Below are 17591 nucleotides of genomic sequence, written 5' to 3'. Positions count from 1 at the left end.
AGTTGGCAGTGATGTACAAGCTTTGTGATATACTTTTGACGATGATTCATGACACCAGTTTATGGCCAGAATCACTGTAACCGAATATCTGGATTATTAGCATATCAACCTGTAACCTCTGAGAAATTGTGCCCTTTGCAGACAGTGTACATTCAAACTATGGCACACCCAGCTCCTGAAGGGCCATGGGTTAATATTTGCAAAATCCTGTTGCGTGTTTGTTGACCTATGACCTTACAAGGAAATGCAAAAAGAAAGAAAACAATTAAATCAAAAATACTCTGTATTTCATTTGATGATGCATTTAATCTGTAGACCAGCCATATACCAACTTCAAGAACTTTATCCAGGGCATCAGTCAAATAAACAGACATTGCATTTCTTTCTCTCAAAATTAATATAATGTGCCTTGACTAACTTCCACAAAGTTCAAAGGTCATGAAAGTTATGCACTTTTGTATATCACAGGCTTTGGACTTGAGTAGGATCAGAGAAAAATTTACAGTGTGAAAAATCTTTCAGTATTGCAATATTCAGTGGCAAGGAGAGCAAGCATGAACACTTATTAAGTTATGTGTAATTGACGGTTATTCTGTGAAGGATATCTGATCAATTTATCAGAGGAATTCTGAAATATTATCTTTAATATTAGTTATCTGTCATTCATTAAAGTAATTGTACTGAAACTAAAATGCAGATTGTGTTTTCAGACTGCCAAAGGTTCATTGAACTTCTGAAAGAATTTTTGACATTTGAGAATGATAAATTTGCAGAAGAGACAGTTATCATGTCTATGGCATACACATCACAGTTATTTCTGTGTATCAGCAAGTCTGAATCATTCTTTGATATGTTTACATATGAAATTCAGATTTGGTTAGATTTGTTCATTCAAAACTCTGTCAACAATATAATTAAAAAAAATTGTCTTTTTTTTATTTTGAATTTTTGTTTTACCCGTGACTGGGAATTTATGGAAAATGCATACAAGTTAGAAGTGGAAATTTTCTGTTATTTTAGGGCAAGATTTCTGTCGTGACCCATAAAATGCTCTTTAATGTTTACCCTTGTTCCATTCTGTCATCTGAGTCTTACATAACCAGTTTCACTTTTTGATTTCCAGTTGTCAATGAACGACTTCAGTGTACACAGAATAATTGGCAGGGGAGGCTTCGGAGAAGTATACGGGTGCCGCAAGGCTGACACTGGCAAGATGTGAGTATTGGTGGTATGCTACCATCACCCCTGCCTAGTCAAACAGGCTCACCTCTTGCATGTCTTTTTGCTCCTTTTATGACAGTAATGATAATGATACTAGGCATTTAGATGTGCTGTAGACAGTTCAACTATATCACAGCACTTGCAAAAGATATATGTACAAAAACAAATAAATTTAACAAATTTTGACAACTGAGGAAAATGATAAGTTTCAGCTTTTTTTTTAAAGTGTGCACTGAACCTGCAGATGTAATAAAGGTATGTATTTGTTTGTGTATTTGTTGGGGTGTTTTTGATGCAGAAACATTTTTGAATGAATCCATACAAGACCGAAGGATCGGGTAGTTGGAAAGACTTGATATGAAGGCCAGGAGAACGTTAGTTGAAAAAGCACATGCGTAACAGATCTTAATAGCTTATCCTTGGTCTTCTCTGGATTTAGCTTTTAGAAAATGGAGTTCCTTCAACCATCTATATAAAGGACTATCAAGCAAAACTATCTATAGTTGTAATATGTTTACAGGAGGCAAATGGAACCACAAAGTTATTGAAATTGATGAATGTGTGGCATACATCTCACCACCAACCTTATTTACTACTGCTTCTTCCTCTTCTTCTGGTGCGGCACAATGTCCCTGGTTGATCACGTTTGCTGACTACTAACCACTATCACTGTGCTATAGTGATTGCATCTAATTTTCTTTACCCCTCAAGTGCCGTGCACATCGCTCACGATAATGCGGCTCTATTTCCCTACTTCTGTCCATGGAAAAAATGCAACAATGTTAAAACATACACCATGATTATTCAAAACTCTTTTGGAACTTTAAACCCTGCTTGTGATTTGTAAGCTATGTAGTTATCTGAAATGCAAAGAAAAATGTCTTCACTGTCACTTAAGTGGTTGGTGGCTAGCGGTCAAGTCTTAAATGGAAAATCATGAAGTGCATATTATTATAGAAGATAAATATCTTGAATTAAATGAGTATTTTAACCTATCTACAGATATTCTTGTTGACATTTATTTGCCACTGACTCTAAATGCTTTTATTTCCATGCATCTTTCTATAAGTATAGAGATATATCAGTGTATAAGTATAACAGTATATCAATATATAAGTATATAAATATATAAGTATATAGATATATATAAGTATATAAGTATATAGATGTATAAGTATATAAGAATATAAGTATATAAGAATATAAGTATATAAGTATATAAGAATATAAATATATAAGTATATAAGAATGTAAGTATATAAGTATATAACTGAATAACTTAATTATCTGATTTGTTTGCAAGGTATGCAATGAAATGCCTGGACAAGAAGCGGATTAAGATGAAGTCGGGAGAGACGCTAGCCCTGAATGAGAGAATAATGCTCTCCCTTGTCAGCGAGGTGAGTCTGCCTTTTTTTTATAGGGTGCGTTCAAGCACTCAAAAGCAAACCAAATCTAACCGTACCGTGCTGTACTATATTTTAAGCATTTGAGCACTTTGTTGAGAAAGTGTACCTCATGAGTTGTTTTTACAGGGGGTCATGCATTTTGTAGCACGAGGGTCATTCACCTGGTGCGCTTATACTACTTACAGATGTCCCAAACAAAGAGAATTAACTCGTTGCAGTATGAAGTTTGTGCATGGTATGCGCATTCTTCACACGTGAACTTTTGGTACGCTTTTGGTATCCATTTGGAGCATATCGGGAGGTCGTCCACTATTGGCTCGATACAGTACGGTACTGTACAGTTTAGGAGTGTCCGAGCACTCGTCTGGTGCAGGTTCGGTACAGTACAGTTCGCTTTAGGAGAGCGAATGAATGATGAATTAACTAATTTACTTTAAAGGCATTAATAACTGAATAAACAGAGGCATTATGACTCTTTAAACTCCTTCTTTTGTTTTATTTGCTTTCTCTCTCTTCTGTACCTCTCACAGAAGTAGACAGAAGAGACATCCAATGTTCCTTGTTTCCCTAAAGATAATTAAGGATGTGTCTCTCAACAGTTGACTCCTAAAGACTATAAAGCAGACGTAATGCATGAATGTCATTTTGTGTATCCACCATAGCATGAAATAGATTGTTTAAATGTGAAGTCAATTATATGAATTTATAACAGCGACAAGTGACAACTATCGAGAGGACAAATTTTAGAGTTCGTCGTGCTCATGTTGGTTAAACTTACATGCCAGTTCCTGCATCCAAGTTTGAATCAATGTGTGTTTGTGTGTGTGTGTGTGTACGTGTGTGGTGTGTGTGTGTGTGTGTGTGTATTTCTTTTTATCTTGTATTGGGGGCAAATGTTTCCTTTATCCTTTTCATAATGATTTTTTCATCATTTTCAGAGTGCTGTCTGCTTTGACAAGTATAAACTTTCAGGCATCTTTTGTTTATTGCTAAATTAATGTTCTTCAGGATTTCTGTCATAAATGCCATTACCATCTTTTCGAACTACAAAGTTCTTGCATGACTTGTTTTTGTCTGTATTTGTGCTAGGAGAGCAAGTATGTATTTTCTTGGTAAGAGATGGTAAATTTATAGATGAATTCAATCTCTCTTATGAAACTTCTCCCTCCCCCATCCCCACCCCAAATAAAAAAGGTTGAGAGCATCGAAATTACTAATTTTCTACCAATGCTTAAAATAGACAAGGAATTTATCAATGTACATCATTGGTTGCCGTGGTAACTAACATGGCATTCTCCTCCAACCTGTTTTTCTTGTAGTCAGGTACATGTAAGACTATTGTAGTCTGCAGCCCACGTGAAGTTCAGCACACATGGACAGATTTATTGATGAGAGCTGTATTCCAGAACACTGCAAATCCGTTTTCCCGTCAGCCGCTCCCTCTTTCGTCTCATTCTTCCACAGTCTCTCCGTCCTTTCCACGTCACTGCTGCCCTCCCTGCCCCCCCCCCGAGAAAAGAAAAAAAAGAAGAAACAAAACTCTTCAAGGAATATAAAAACCTCCTCTTCATATTTTACTAGCAGGACATCCACAAAATCATGATCATAAATTCATGCCCCCCTTATCGACATGATTTAGAACTGCGAGAGATTTGGACGGAAAGGCACGGTCGTTTCTGGTCTCCCCTGCCGTGCCCACTTTGGATGACGTTTCTTTCTGTGGGCCTTCAAGTGGTGATTTGCGGGCAGAACTATCTGTTTATCTCATAAGAATGTTAATGTCAGTTTTGACTCTTTCCGTCAAAGGAAGTGACACAAGCATTATCATCTCTCTTTGAAAACTTCTTCCCATCGTGCCTAAAAATGGATTCTTGGGCATCTGTCGTCTCCGTGCTTTTTTTTTGGGGGGGGGGGGGGGCTTTTCTGTGACACAAACAGACTCGTAAAACTTTCCCATGCTTTCTTCAGTGACTTCTTGTGTTTTGTGGCATGTGCATTACAGCTCAAAATCAAGAACTGCAGAAACACTTTCTTGTATCCATTGATTTAGAAAAAAAAAAGTGCCTAATTGTACTAATTTTTCCCTTCCACGCAGACGGACTGCCCTTTCATCGTGTGCATGACGTATGCATTCCAGACCCCAGACAAACTGTGTTTCATTCTAGACCTCATGAATGGTAAGTACGCTACATCCTCATTGTAGGCGATGGTGAAAATGAGATACTAACCAGTGTTATTTTGGTTTTTTCAACTAATGTGTAATTATGATGTACCCGAGTAAAATTTGGGTCTAGTTTTAGGATCAGTGACGTTCATTTCCAGCAAGTAATGTATGTTTTATGGTATGATAAAATAACATTGTGATCATTTTGAACATGGTGGGGGCACATATCTTCATACAGAGCTTGTGGCAAGTGCACCTATAACATTTAAGGACAAGTTCACCTTCATTAACATAAGGATTGAGAGAATGCAGCAATATTAGTAGAACACATCAGTGAAAGTTTGAGGGAAATTGGACAATCAATGCAAAAATTATGAATTTTTAAAACTTTTGTGTTGGAACCGCTGGATGAGGAGACTAGTAAGGCTCGTGATGTCATATGAGTCATGGACCTACTGAGTACAACAGTATAAAGAAAATGTAAAGAAAATTCAACATATTTTCACTTTTTTCGCATAATAAAAGAGCACTTGACTTGCCTCTTTCTAAAGGCAATGGGAATAATATTACCCATAACATATGTCAGTACCGAGTCAAGGGAATGTGTACTTTTTTCAAAAGATGAAATTTTGTGAAATTCTCTTTATATTTTCCTTATATCGTTGTACGCATGTGACATCATACACTGCAGTAGTCTTCTCATCCAGCGGTGACTACACAGAAACTTCAAAAATTCATAACTTTTGAACGGATTGTCCGATTTTCCTCAAACTTTCAATGATGTGTTCTACCAATATTGCTATATTCTCTCAATCCTTATGTTAATGAAGGTGAACTTGTCCTTTAATGAATATAAATTGCAGATATATACAGAATTATGAGAGATGAAGATGTATAAAACAGAGCTAGGGATAAGGACAGAGACAAATACACAGACAGTCAAACCTGTCTACAACAGCCACCCAAGGGAGACAGAAAAAGTGGCCATTGTAGACAGGTGGTTGCTAAAGACAGGTTCTTTAACATGCTTTTTCTCAGAGGGAATTAATTTTAGTGGCTGTGTACTGCAAGTGGCCACTATAGACAGGTGGTCGCTAAGACAGGTTTGACTGTATTATCCCTGTTCATGCATAAGAGAATCCAGTTTCCCACCTTTGAGAAGATATTCCCGGCATATTTTAGCATGTCATTACTTTCTTATGTCTTCAGCAGGTTCCCAAATTTGTTGAAAATAAAAGCAACACAAAAATATGGTATATGAAGTATTTTTGACATGTCCAAGTTACCAAAACTTGTCCAAAGAATATTTATTTTGTTGTGAATATTTTGTGTGTGACCTTTGCTGGATGGAATAAAGAAGTGAATTCCATTTGGGCATTTTACCAGCTCTATTTTCTGTACAAGGTCTTCACTGGTGTTTTGCGGTGAAGGACCTTATGACCTGCAGTTTGATAGTAGTAAGTTAACTTTTATCAGCAATTCTGTGACCCTTCATATCAGGGAAAATTGTAATAGATGTAAACCCGTTGAGGACGGACTGATTTTTCTACAACACGCATTTCCCATAGACACCTGCCTGAGTATATTCGGGACTCGTCCTCAATGGGTTAAGTGGTGTGTCTGAAATTGATCTCTTTCATCGTGCTGGAACCAAGCCCAATGATATCTGATGCATGGTTGATTTAACTGTAGTATCGGTCTCGGTTTCAAGTGGACCACAACACTCTAAGAGGCTAATAGATGCATTTTGTTCTTCAAGACAGTCCGAGCAATTTACGAAAAATGGTCGCATTGTTGCATCATATCAAGCCCATTGCCCTGGATTGGGCGATAGATGTATCAAAATTCTGAGCCTTGTGCCGAATTAATCACAAAATTGTTGCCAAAAACATGCCAAATTATGCTTGTGCACTGCTTTTCATGGCTGTGTCATTGTAAGGACCTACAGTGTCAGTATGTTACCCCATTAACTTTGTTGTATGCCGTGTAGACCTAGCAAGGTGTGACATGGCAACATGCCATGTTTCATTGGTCATGTATCTTTCTTGACCAGCTAGACTGACACTTGACCATGTCAGGTTTAAGATAGCAAGGACCAAGCTGGGCAGTTGTTTGTCCACCTTCTTGTCCATTTGTCCTGAAAGTCCAAACATTGCCCTCGTGCACCTCCTTAAAAGTGAGCTGTGATGACAGGTTCAACTGACCTCTCAGACTTGACCACTGGCTTGACCACTAGCTGACAACACCTCTCATCAGTTGGTGTGATTACCCTTCAGCACCATTCCCCTTCAAGGTAGATCTTTAGCATAGTGTTATGAGGTACATGTGTGCACACTACAGATGCAGCTCTTTGCTTGGTATTGGCTAATGTAGGTGGGTAGATAATAATAATAATACATACAATTTCTATAGCGCCGTTCTCCACTTTGATTAAATGCTCAAGGCGCTTTACAATTGTACATCAGAGCAAACAGACTGAAGATACAAGTACATCATCGTAATAGAAGAAGATGAAGAAGCAGAAGAAAAAAAAAAGACATGAAAGTCTGTCTTCAAAAGGCACTGGTCTTCAAAATGCACTGCTAAACAAATAGGATTTTAAATTACTCCTGAAAGATGCTATAGAGCTTGAGTCTTTCAGCTCACGAGGAGATACTCTCAGTAGTTCTAATACCTGTTCCTTTGCTTGGCTTTATTGGCTGCCGTGATTTGTCATGTAGACAACATGTCACTCTGAACCTAACTCTCATGAAATCATTCCATTTTTTAAACCTGTTTTCATGATGGAAGACATTGTTCACAAGTACTAAATATCTGAACATTTTGTGCATGTCATGAAGTGGAAATGAGAATACAGGGAGATAAAGATGTTAATTTTTCTAGATGCCAAAATGTAACTCCTCTTTCTGTTTGCCTGTCTTACATATGAATGTGAATCTGGAATGCTGATGATTGATAATACAGGATGTTAAAGATGGTAATGCCAATGTGTAACTCTCTTACTATTAGACTGTCTCACACGCATTAATGTTAGTTTGGAATGCTAGTGATCAAGTATATCTACTTATGTTGAAAAGAGAGACGACAAAGCTGCCAAGAATAGTTTGTAAAAGTACATTTTCCTGATTTGATTTTAAACACTTTAAAGGGACATCCTGTATGTTCATGTTACACAGAAATACAGAAATGTCAAAACGCTGCAGTGTACTTTACGAATGAACATTGATGAAGTACCTGCCTTTTTTTTTTTCTAGTGGAATAATGTGTTTTTTATTTGAAGAATATCTTATACATTCATCTCTTTGTGACACCCCGAATGAATCAGAGAACATGATTTTTTTTTGGCCCCAAAAGAGAAGCCCATGAGAGATGTTGAAAGCAGAAACAAACCACAGTACCGACAGATTGATGATTATATGTGTTGAGAGGGACTCATACGGGTCCCAAAGCATATCCAGTAACGCTGGCCCCGCCCTCCCCTCCACCAGTTACAAGCCCGCCAAAACAGATGAGAAGGGTTGTGGGGGCGCCAACATTTAGTTGGGGGCCGGACCTCTGGGAGAGTTGGCGGTGTAGATGGGGAGTTTGATTTCAACATTGGCAGGGGCTAAACCAACGGGTACAAGTTTTCACCCCCGGGGGTAGCAGCGAATCGAAGAGATTCTTATCGCTGCTTCTTCTGAGTCAGGCTGGGCACGGTGGAAAACAATCCCCCACTATGACGTCGGGATGGGTCCCCTTGTTCTCCCGTCTTGCCTCCACGTTTTGTTTTGTAAGATGAGCTCTTCTTGGTGGATGGATATTTGGAGAAGGACAAAAAAAATGTCCTGTACTTTATAAAAACTTTTGAAAATTGTTGCACATGTGAGAGCTGTGTCTTGCGGCACTAGCCTTTGACTCGAGAGCGGTCCTGATAGCATCTGTGCAATTTTCAGCAGTTACGTGTCGCAAAAATGATTACAGATCAAAAGAATTTTTGTCCAGGAGATTTGTTCAACTCAAATCAATTTCTATACAGATTAAATGCTGACTTGTTGCCAACTTGTGCTTCATACAAGTGTCTTGCTATCTTATTCAAATTCGTGAAGTTCTTTCATCAAGTTTTTTTTTCTTTTTTTTTTTTTTGCAAGTGATTAGCAAAGTGCCTTACATCGACGTAATAAGCACTCGAGTATGTATGCCCATGATTTCTTTTGTCATGGCTACTACTAGAACACTGATCAATTCAGTGGTTATTTATGTCGATTTAGGGCAATTTAATTATTTGCGATATCTTGCTATCTCCCAAGATGACCTCCTTACTTTTCTTCATACCCCCATCTTCCATTATGTTATATATCTAAGACATAGGAGCCTGGTAGGCAGAGAAACCACTATGTAGGAGTGACAGATCTGTTTTCTATGCAGCAGTATTGGTGCTGCTGCATTCATCAACCCTGTTTCTCTCTTTAACCTTTGTAGGAATTGTCATTTAAAGTTACATAAATATCTCTCTTCACATGTTTGGGAAAACTCATGTGAAAATGAAAGAAATACATGTATGTATGCTTTTATATTTTGTACCCTACAAAACAGTTTCTGCTAGATGCCACTATGACACATGTCTGGTGGTCATTGTTAATGTGATGTCCCAGCAAGTAGAATGATTATTATTGTATCATTGTCAGTATTATCACCATCATCATCATCATCATCATCATCATAATCTCTGTCATCATTATCATCATCATCATCATCATCATTGCCATTATCATCATTGTCATCATTATCATCATCATCATCATCATCAACATCATCACTGTCATCACTTTCAACCAGTCTGATAACCAGTCTACCAATATATCATAAGAGGCATCATCACTCGAACAAGCTCTTATGTACACAGATGAAACCAATGCCATTACTTTCGTCACCAACTACCTGGTACCATTACCATTATCATCACCATCAACACCAGCTGCAAGCTAACAGCAGCGATTGAATCAGATGACTCTAATGCACCATCCCCCCTCCCTCAACTCTCCCCGTGCCTCAGGTGGCGACCTCCACTACCACTTGTCCCAGCACGGCGTATTCTCCGAGGAGGAGGTCGGCTTCTACGCCGCCGAGATCATCCTCGGCCTCGAGCACATGCACGTCCGCAACGTGGTCTACCGCGACCTCAAGCCTGCCAACATCCTCCTCGACGAGAATGGCCATGTCCGCATCTCGGATCTCGGGCTCGCCTGCGACTTCTCCGTCAAGAAGCCCCACGCCAGTGTGTAAGTATCGATGCCCGTAAAAATGTTTCTTTTACTGTCATTCCCCGTAAGTACGGTAATAAACTCTTTTTGTACAATGCCTATAAAGGTACAGATTGTACACATGATCTTAACTTACAGAAAGCAACAGTAAAATATACACATATACTTGCTTTCTCTAGGCAAAACACATTCTCTTCATTTTTTTTTTTTTTTTTTACCGTGTTTGCTTGCTTGCTCTTGAAGTATTTATTGCTATTGAACAGTAATTTCAAGAAAATGTGACTTTACAGATAAATTCATGTTAGCACTCTCTACATATATCGTCACTTTTTTTTTGGGGGGGGCATTAGTGTGTTTTTATGTTGCTTGAACAAAATTTTTTAATACAGCACCACTGCGTGATGAACTTTGGATAAAAGCTATATGTGTGTCATAAACAAGCAGCAGAGAGGCATGCCATCCTTGCTTTATAAGCAAAACTCCCAAGGCATTTACTAATAGTTCTGCCAGTACCACACCAAACAACATGAATATTATTGTGTGGATGTACAAAGACATACCATTATGTCCCTCGTACAACAGCTGCCGCTGTCTCTGCGTAGATTGTGCCCACCTTTCACACACACACACACAGCCATGTCAGTTCTGGCAGAGGCATCGATAAATACGCACATACCACATATCTCGGGCGCAGACCGCTGCGGAGGTTTTTTAATGTGATGGGTATGCGATGCTTTAATGGGAGGGCAGTAAGGTGTGAATTCTGTGAATTTGTCACACAGTCCGTGCCCCTGTGGTTCAAATTATTTCGCAAATTGCCGGTGCGGCAGTATCCTGAGCCAAAGCCACGCATCGCGGAGATGACATTTATGGCGGCGCTCCCCGGGCCGTTGCAGCCAGGCGAACGCACTCAGTGGTGCAATAAAATCGGGCATTTAAACTCCATATGACCTCAATATGGGGTTTGGTTTCTCTTTCTACCTTCCTTTATATGTCACATGTATGTCTCTCGGGCTGTCATAGTTCTTGCCACAAAGTAGATGCTCTCTCTCAGGTTGAAAATTCTAGGATAAATCTTTTCTCCTCCCTTTCTTCCATCCCTCTCCAAAAACAGAAATAGAAAAAAAAATAAGGATATAATAGTATACATAGCATTTGATAACAGTGAGTAGACATCAGTATGTAGGTTTGTTTATATTTCCCTGTAGTCAGTCAGATGTAATCTTCATCATTAAAGAAAAAAAAGTGATGATAGTCTGCATAAAGCTTTTGTTGTTGTTGTTTTTGTTGTAAAGCTGGTAGATGGAACATGACCAGTAGTGATTTGATGGGTGTGGTAGCATAAGTTTTGAACAGGTTATATGATTGCTGTTTTATGACATACAATGATAGATCGTCATAACTAATCCTATTAAACTTTCACTGGATGAAAGATTTTTCCACCCTCCAATGTTGTTGTTGTGTATTGTGTGAAACATTGATCAAGAAATCTCTGTAGATACCAGAATGATTCTTGCAGTCATAGAGACCTTTATCTCCCCTTCATTAATTCCAGAGGGCAAAGTTCATAGTGTAAATGGCAATTTTCCTCTATCTGGAGATGATCTTCAATTGATATTGAATGCTTCTACCATATTAGAAAATATTGTTTTTAAATTCCAGACAGAAGGGCAGTGGGAGGAGCTCAATGTTCTGAAATTTCAGCCAAGTTTGTTTTCTAATTAATCTTTGTGTTTAATGTAGCTGCGAAGTATGCTTAGATGTACTCTGGAAAGAGGGCAAGGCTAAATTTGTGAGTGCGTCTTTTTTTTTTTTTTTCATTATTTTGCTGTGGAATGCAAGAGCTCTTCTGAGAAGTAAACTCAGACCGAAATTAATCCGCCTCATCAGCAGTAAATGTCACAAACTCTGACGAGTTAATCTAAACCTCCGGTTCCGTCCCATCTCGCCGTGTTTACGTGAAAACAAACTTTGGGAAATTGTAAAATGCAGCAGTGTAGATTAGAAGCAAGGACTCATTCACAGTGGCTGTGCTGACTATATGCCCGTATGCCTGCCGCCAACACATTCTTCCGTTGTCTATTTCTTTTGTAATATTCTTTTTATAGAGATTCCGTGTGACTAGTATCCAAAGTTCAGTCCTATCTGGCATTCTGTTGATCATACACCAAGGATGTGTGTTTCCCTTGCCATGTTATTGTATGAGTCCTGTTTCTAGTATGGTTTTATGAAATATATTCTAACTGTTTGTGATTGACCCGTGAGGTATGTGTAAGTAACAGATTTTGATTTGCATCATATTTGCTCTTATAGATGATCTCTTAAATTACAGCTTTCTGTAGCTTATATGTGGTTTTGTGTAATGAATTAACCAGTATTTTTTATCTATATATTTATTTATGATGGAGGTTGTTCCTGATGAGGATGAATCTTGCCCAGACTTGCCTGTTGGGACAGTGACATATGTGTGCAATCTTGATCTGAAGGATTGAAATACATTTAGCTGGATCAAGTGATTGGAGTTGCATAGTTCAAGGTCCTTGAGGAAAATTGTACATAACATTTGAAAACATGAATTTGCATTTGAATATGCATTTTGATATGAATTTGAATATATGAATATGTATTGTCTGTTGCCCCGCCCACAGAGGGACCCACGGCTACATGGCACCAGAAGTACTGTCAAAAGGAACTGCCTACGACTCCAGCGCCGACTGGTTCTCATTAGGATGCATGCTGTTCAAACTTCTCCATGGGTAAGGAGATCAGAGGACACTAAAATGATTTGAGCTGGGGTGGGATCCATTGTGGCTGTAATGATACAAAGACATTCTTAACCTGTTGAGGACGGACTGATTTGGCTACAACACGCATTTCCCATAGACACTTGCCCGAGTATACTCTGGACTCTTCCTTCCTCAACGGGTTAGAAGAGAATGAAACCATATGTATATATGTATGTATGTGTCTATTGAGTACATGCAGCAATATTAGTAGCATACGTCATTGAAAGTTTGAGGAAAATCGAACAATCCCTTCAAAATTTTGAATTTTTAAAGTTGTCATCATTATGTGTGAGAGAAACCAAAGGAAAAAAGAATTGAGCAAAATTTGATGAGTATTTTTGATGTGACACCTCCAGGTTGGAATATTACCAAATTGTAGTTTGTTCTTTATTTACCTGCGTGCAGCCAGTTGCCATCTGCCTGTTTGACAAGGTATTAAAACTTGAAGTAAGAGTAAATGAATACTGTGACCATCATTTAATCATCAGGTTCTGATTTCTTTACCTCTTCTCATGCTCTCTCTCTCTTTATCTATCTATCTATCTATTTATCTATCTATCTATCTATCTATCTATCTATCTATCTATCTATCTATCTCTTTGTCTTGTCTCTAATTTGAAATTGTCTTTGAGTGTTATACAAAGTCTGATATTGCGTTTTGATTCTCTCCCTCCCTGTATGCATTTATCTGACATGATCTGTTTGTTAATCTATTCATCTGTCTATCTGTCTATCTATCTATCTATTTATATCTTTATCTATCTATCTATCTATCTATCTATCTATCTATCTATCTACCTACATGTATCTATCTATTTATCTCTCTGTCTAGTCATCTCTCTATCTATTTATCTATCTATGTACCTATCTATATATCTATTTATCTATTTATCTCTTTATCTGTCTATCTATCTATCTATATACCTATCTATCTATCTATCTATCTATCTATCCATCTCTCTTATCTTTTCCCCTGTATCTCTGTATCTGTATCTTCTCCCCCCTCCTCTCCTTTCCACATATGGATTTGTCTTGGAACATTTGGCAAACTTGTAATATTTGGTTTTGATCTACCTATCCTATGTTGTGCAGGCACAGTCCATTCAGGCAGCACAAAACGAAGGACAAGCATGAAATCGACAGAATGACCTTAACTATGGTAAGCAAAGTGCAGATTTTTTTTTTTTTTTCGTTCTCATTGAAGGCAAGATCTGCGCTCATTTCTCTTTCGTAGCCGGAGCTGCCACTTGTGTTGCGTGTATGTGGCAATGTTGTGCAAGACCAGAAACATTCGTGGCATGAACTTTTTGCAAGATGGAGCCTTTTTCACGGCATTAAACTTTCCCAAATTGGTGACTGGTAGTCAATGCATTGTGTTAACAAAAACTTTCATATGTATTTTATTTTCGCAAACCTTGTCTCCTCACAAAAATTTCTGGTTGTACAGTATGTGTTAAGGGAAATACTTCCAATTTGCCCTCAAGAGTTAAATCATGTAAAGGTACTCCTCAGTGATTTTTATTTTGTTGCAGTTTTTAAAGTCAAAGCCACATAATGTTCTTCTTGGCATCAATAAATAGTCAAGTTACAAGGTTTCAATGTGGGTGAAACCTTAAAATTTCCTAACTTTCTTATTTTCTTTTGGAAAATTGAGCAAAGAAAATGGGATTCCATCGGGATCCATTAATAGATAATAAATTATATTCATTTCTGATCAGTTTTCTTCTGTTTACGTTTATTTATTTTCTGTCTACTTTTGACAGACCAGTTTGTCCATTTGGTTTTACTCTATTATTAAAACTCAACACAAGCTTGACAGGGAGTCAGTCATATTTGAACTCTCCTGTTACCATGGTAACATGTTTGTGTACAATGTCAATGAGAGTTTTAGAGGGGGTAAAGAAAAGAACACTCACCAGGATGAAATTAAGTGAAGACTGGAATCACTGTGTCTTTAAAATGGTGTCTTATGTCGGTAACATGTAACTCCCTCTTATCACGTCACTCTGTGCCTCAGAATGGGTCACTGAAATTATGTCACGTTACAAATGCTGTAGTTCTTTTGAACAAATTACAACTTTCATCATGTTTTCACCATCTTTTTTACGAGGAATCGTTGGTCAGCCCAACTCTCGACACTCAAATCACTTCATTAGTGAGACCCTGGAACAAAACGGGAATTCCGTGATCTTGGGTTTCTGCCATGACCTTTCGAATGGCACACACGGGGAAAACCCCTTCATTTTCTCCACTCCAGTACCGCCTGATATTGAACCCTTGAGGAAAAGCAGTTTGCCCATGAGCAATGCCTTTTGTCGCGAATCAGGGCTTGAAAGAGATATCTCCCGGTCGTGTGATCAGGATGTAGGCGATGAAACCATCACGCTAGTTTAATCTGTAAGTTTTAGATTACGCTAGAAATGACATTTGTCCTCCTTCTGGCAAATGACTCCTTTGATTGTATCGAGCTATAAGGAGAAATTGCAAGGTGCAGTTATGTAACTCACGAGCAGGTACCCAGAGGTTCTAAGAGGTACGGGGGAGAGGGCATCCCACAGGGTTTAAAGGGGAAAGCCACCCCAAAAATAAATTACCTTCAAAAGAAAGAGAGAAATATTTCCTACAGAACGATACAAAAATGACAAAATCAGATAAGAAATAAAGGAAGATATGACATGCTGAAATTTCACATTTTTTCGGAAAACATTTCTTCACCAGTCCTTATGAATATTCAAATGAGTCAGTTGACGATGTCATGCTCTCCCAATTTCTTGTTCATTTCATATACGGAAATGAAAACAATATCTTTTTTCAGCTGTATGAATATAAAACTTGCCTTAAAACCACCCAAAATAAAAAGGACAAATGTTAACTCTGATATATCTTGGTATGAGAACATGCATTTACTTGTATTAGCTAAAAGTAACAGTTCAGAATTTCATAAATAGCATACATGAAAAAATTGTGAGGGTATGACATCATCAACTTGCTCATTTGAATATTCATAAGGACCTGTCACAAATGTATTCTGAAAGAATGTGAGATTTCAAAATATCATATCTTCCTTATTTCTTATCTGATTTTTGTCATTTTTGTATCGTTCTGTAGGGAATATTTTTCTCTTTATTTTGAGGTTTACTTATTTTTAGTGTGGATTTCCTCTTGAAAGGGGAAGGTTAGACAAGTTAGAGGTGATCTGATCCCCGAGGAATATCATCGCTGCTTCTAGGGGTTCAGCTGACCTCGGTTGGGCACAGATCCGCAGTCGCTAAGGTCAAAAGTCACGCTTTGACGGATGTGTAGAGATAGCAAACAAATCAATCATGAATACGCCCACCCATAGGTTGTCCAAATGTCGCCAAGCGTAATAAAACACAGAAGCACACATATGCACAGTCAGACAGACAGACAGACACGCACGCACACACACACACACACACACACACACACACACACACACACACACACACACACCCTCATCCTTCGAGGCAGGAGGATATCAAAATCTGTCATCATTAAAGGTGAAGGTTAGCATTGGGAATAAATTCCTCATGTCTCAAAACTGAATGCCAGCTGTGTTATGATATTTTATAGCAGTGTACATCGGCAGTGTATGCCTGGATAGAGCAATTGCATTTTGTCATATCATCAAAGTTTTGTGAAGAAAACTGGAGAGGAATTATCTATTACAGTTGAACCTCTCGTATCCGGACAAGTCGGGACCGGGGCTCATCTGGATAAGGGATTTGGCCGGATATGGGAGACTCAATGCTTTATACACGTACATATACATAAACATGTACTGATGTAGCGAATTGTAGTACCACATGTAGTAATGTGTATACTGCAACCTTTCGTTGTTACATTTGGGGATGTTTGGGGATGTTAAAATGTCTGAAGGTAAGCAATTTGGAAGGAAATTTGATGTAATGTATGTCAATCATGTTCGAAGTAATATGTAATTCATGTGTGTTTGTGTAGGAGTTCTCAAGGAGTTAGGAATCCCCCTTTCCTCCCGTAATTATTAAAACAAAAATCACGGCGAGATTGCGTCCGTATAATAGAGAGATCCGGATAAAGGGAGGCCGGATAAGAGAGGTTCAACTGCACCGCTATCTTTCAATGGGCAAGTGTGTAGAATAAATCAACTGTGGACTGGTACACTTTAATATCTTATTTCACATTGAAATGAAATCCTTTCAGCTATATTTTGCTATTGCTTTATAAACACTTATTTATCATTACTGATTTAAATGAGTGTAGAAATTGTGTTTACTGTTCAGGGTTTTTGGACTCCTTGTATTTCTTCCTCTTTTCTCCAGGATGTTGAGTTCCCCGACAAGATGAGCGAGGAGATGCGATCATTACTACAAGGCCTGCTCCAGAGGGAGGTATCCAGTAGACTAGGCTGCCAAGGCAGGGGGTATGTACTGTATTTACTACTCTCTCTCATTCTCCTCCCATTTGACTGCGTGACCTGGCATCACATGGTGCTGTTCTGCCCTTTTCTCATCACCCCCTTCACCCCCCCCCCCATGTTATAGTTACTGTAGGTAAAAATGATAGCATGTGAAATTAGAATACATAAATGAAGCAATCTGTATGAGTGTCCTTTCTACCCATCAATTTCCGACAATTCTGTGCCTTTTTTTCGATAGTTTCCTTAAAGGGATAGTAGGCCTGTAGTATTGGTTGAGGTGAGGATTCAGCTTCCAACTTTTTGCAAGATACTTAGAAACCACTTTATGAAATGTGAAAGAGCATACAA

At 38.3% G+C, this 17591-nt stretch overlaps 1 protein-coding gene across 2 annotated transcripts in view; it reads left to right on the top strand.

The window, feature by feature from the left end:
• Positions 1–17591, top strand: part of LOC140226962 (G protein-coupled receptor kinase 3-like) — a 123390-nt gene that overhangs the window by 91259 nt on the left and 14540 nt on the right. For both annotated transcript variants that reach the window (XM_072307396.1, XM_072307395.1), the window contains exons 8-14: positions 1124–1215; positions 2525–2621; positions 4726–4807; positions 9830–10055; positions 12686–12793; positions 13916–13982; positions 17146–17246. In XM_072307396.1, coding sequence (XP_072163497.1) covers positions 1124–1215; positions 2525–2621; positions 4726–4807; positions 9830–10055; positions 12686–12793; positions 13916–13982; positions 17146–17246 — 773 coding nt within the window. The remainder of the gene's footprint in view (positions 1–1123; positions 1216–2524; positions 2622–4725; positions 4808–9829; positions 10056–12685; positions 12794–13915; positions 13983–17145; positions 17247–17591) is intronic.

This window comes from Diadema setosum, chromosome 4 (assembly GCF_964275005.1).
Source record: "Diadema setosum chromosome 4, eeDiaSeto1, whole genome shotgun sequence".
NCBI lineage: Eukaryota > Metazoa > Echinodermata > Echinoidea > Diadematoida > Diadematidae > Diadema > Diadema setosum.
Note: the sequence above shows the minus strand (reverse complement) of the source record. Positions and strands in the feature narration are given on the sequence as shown.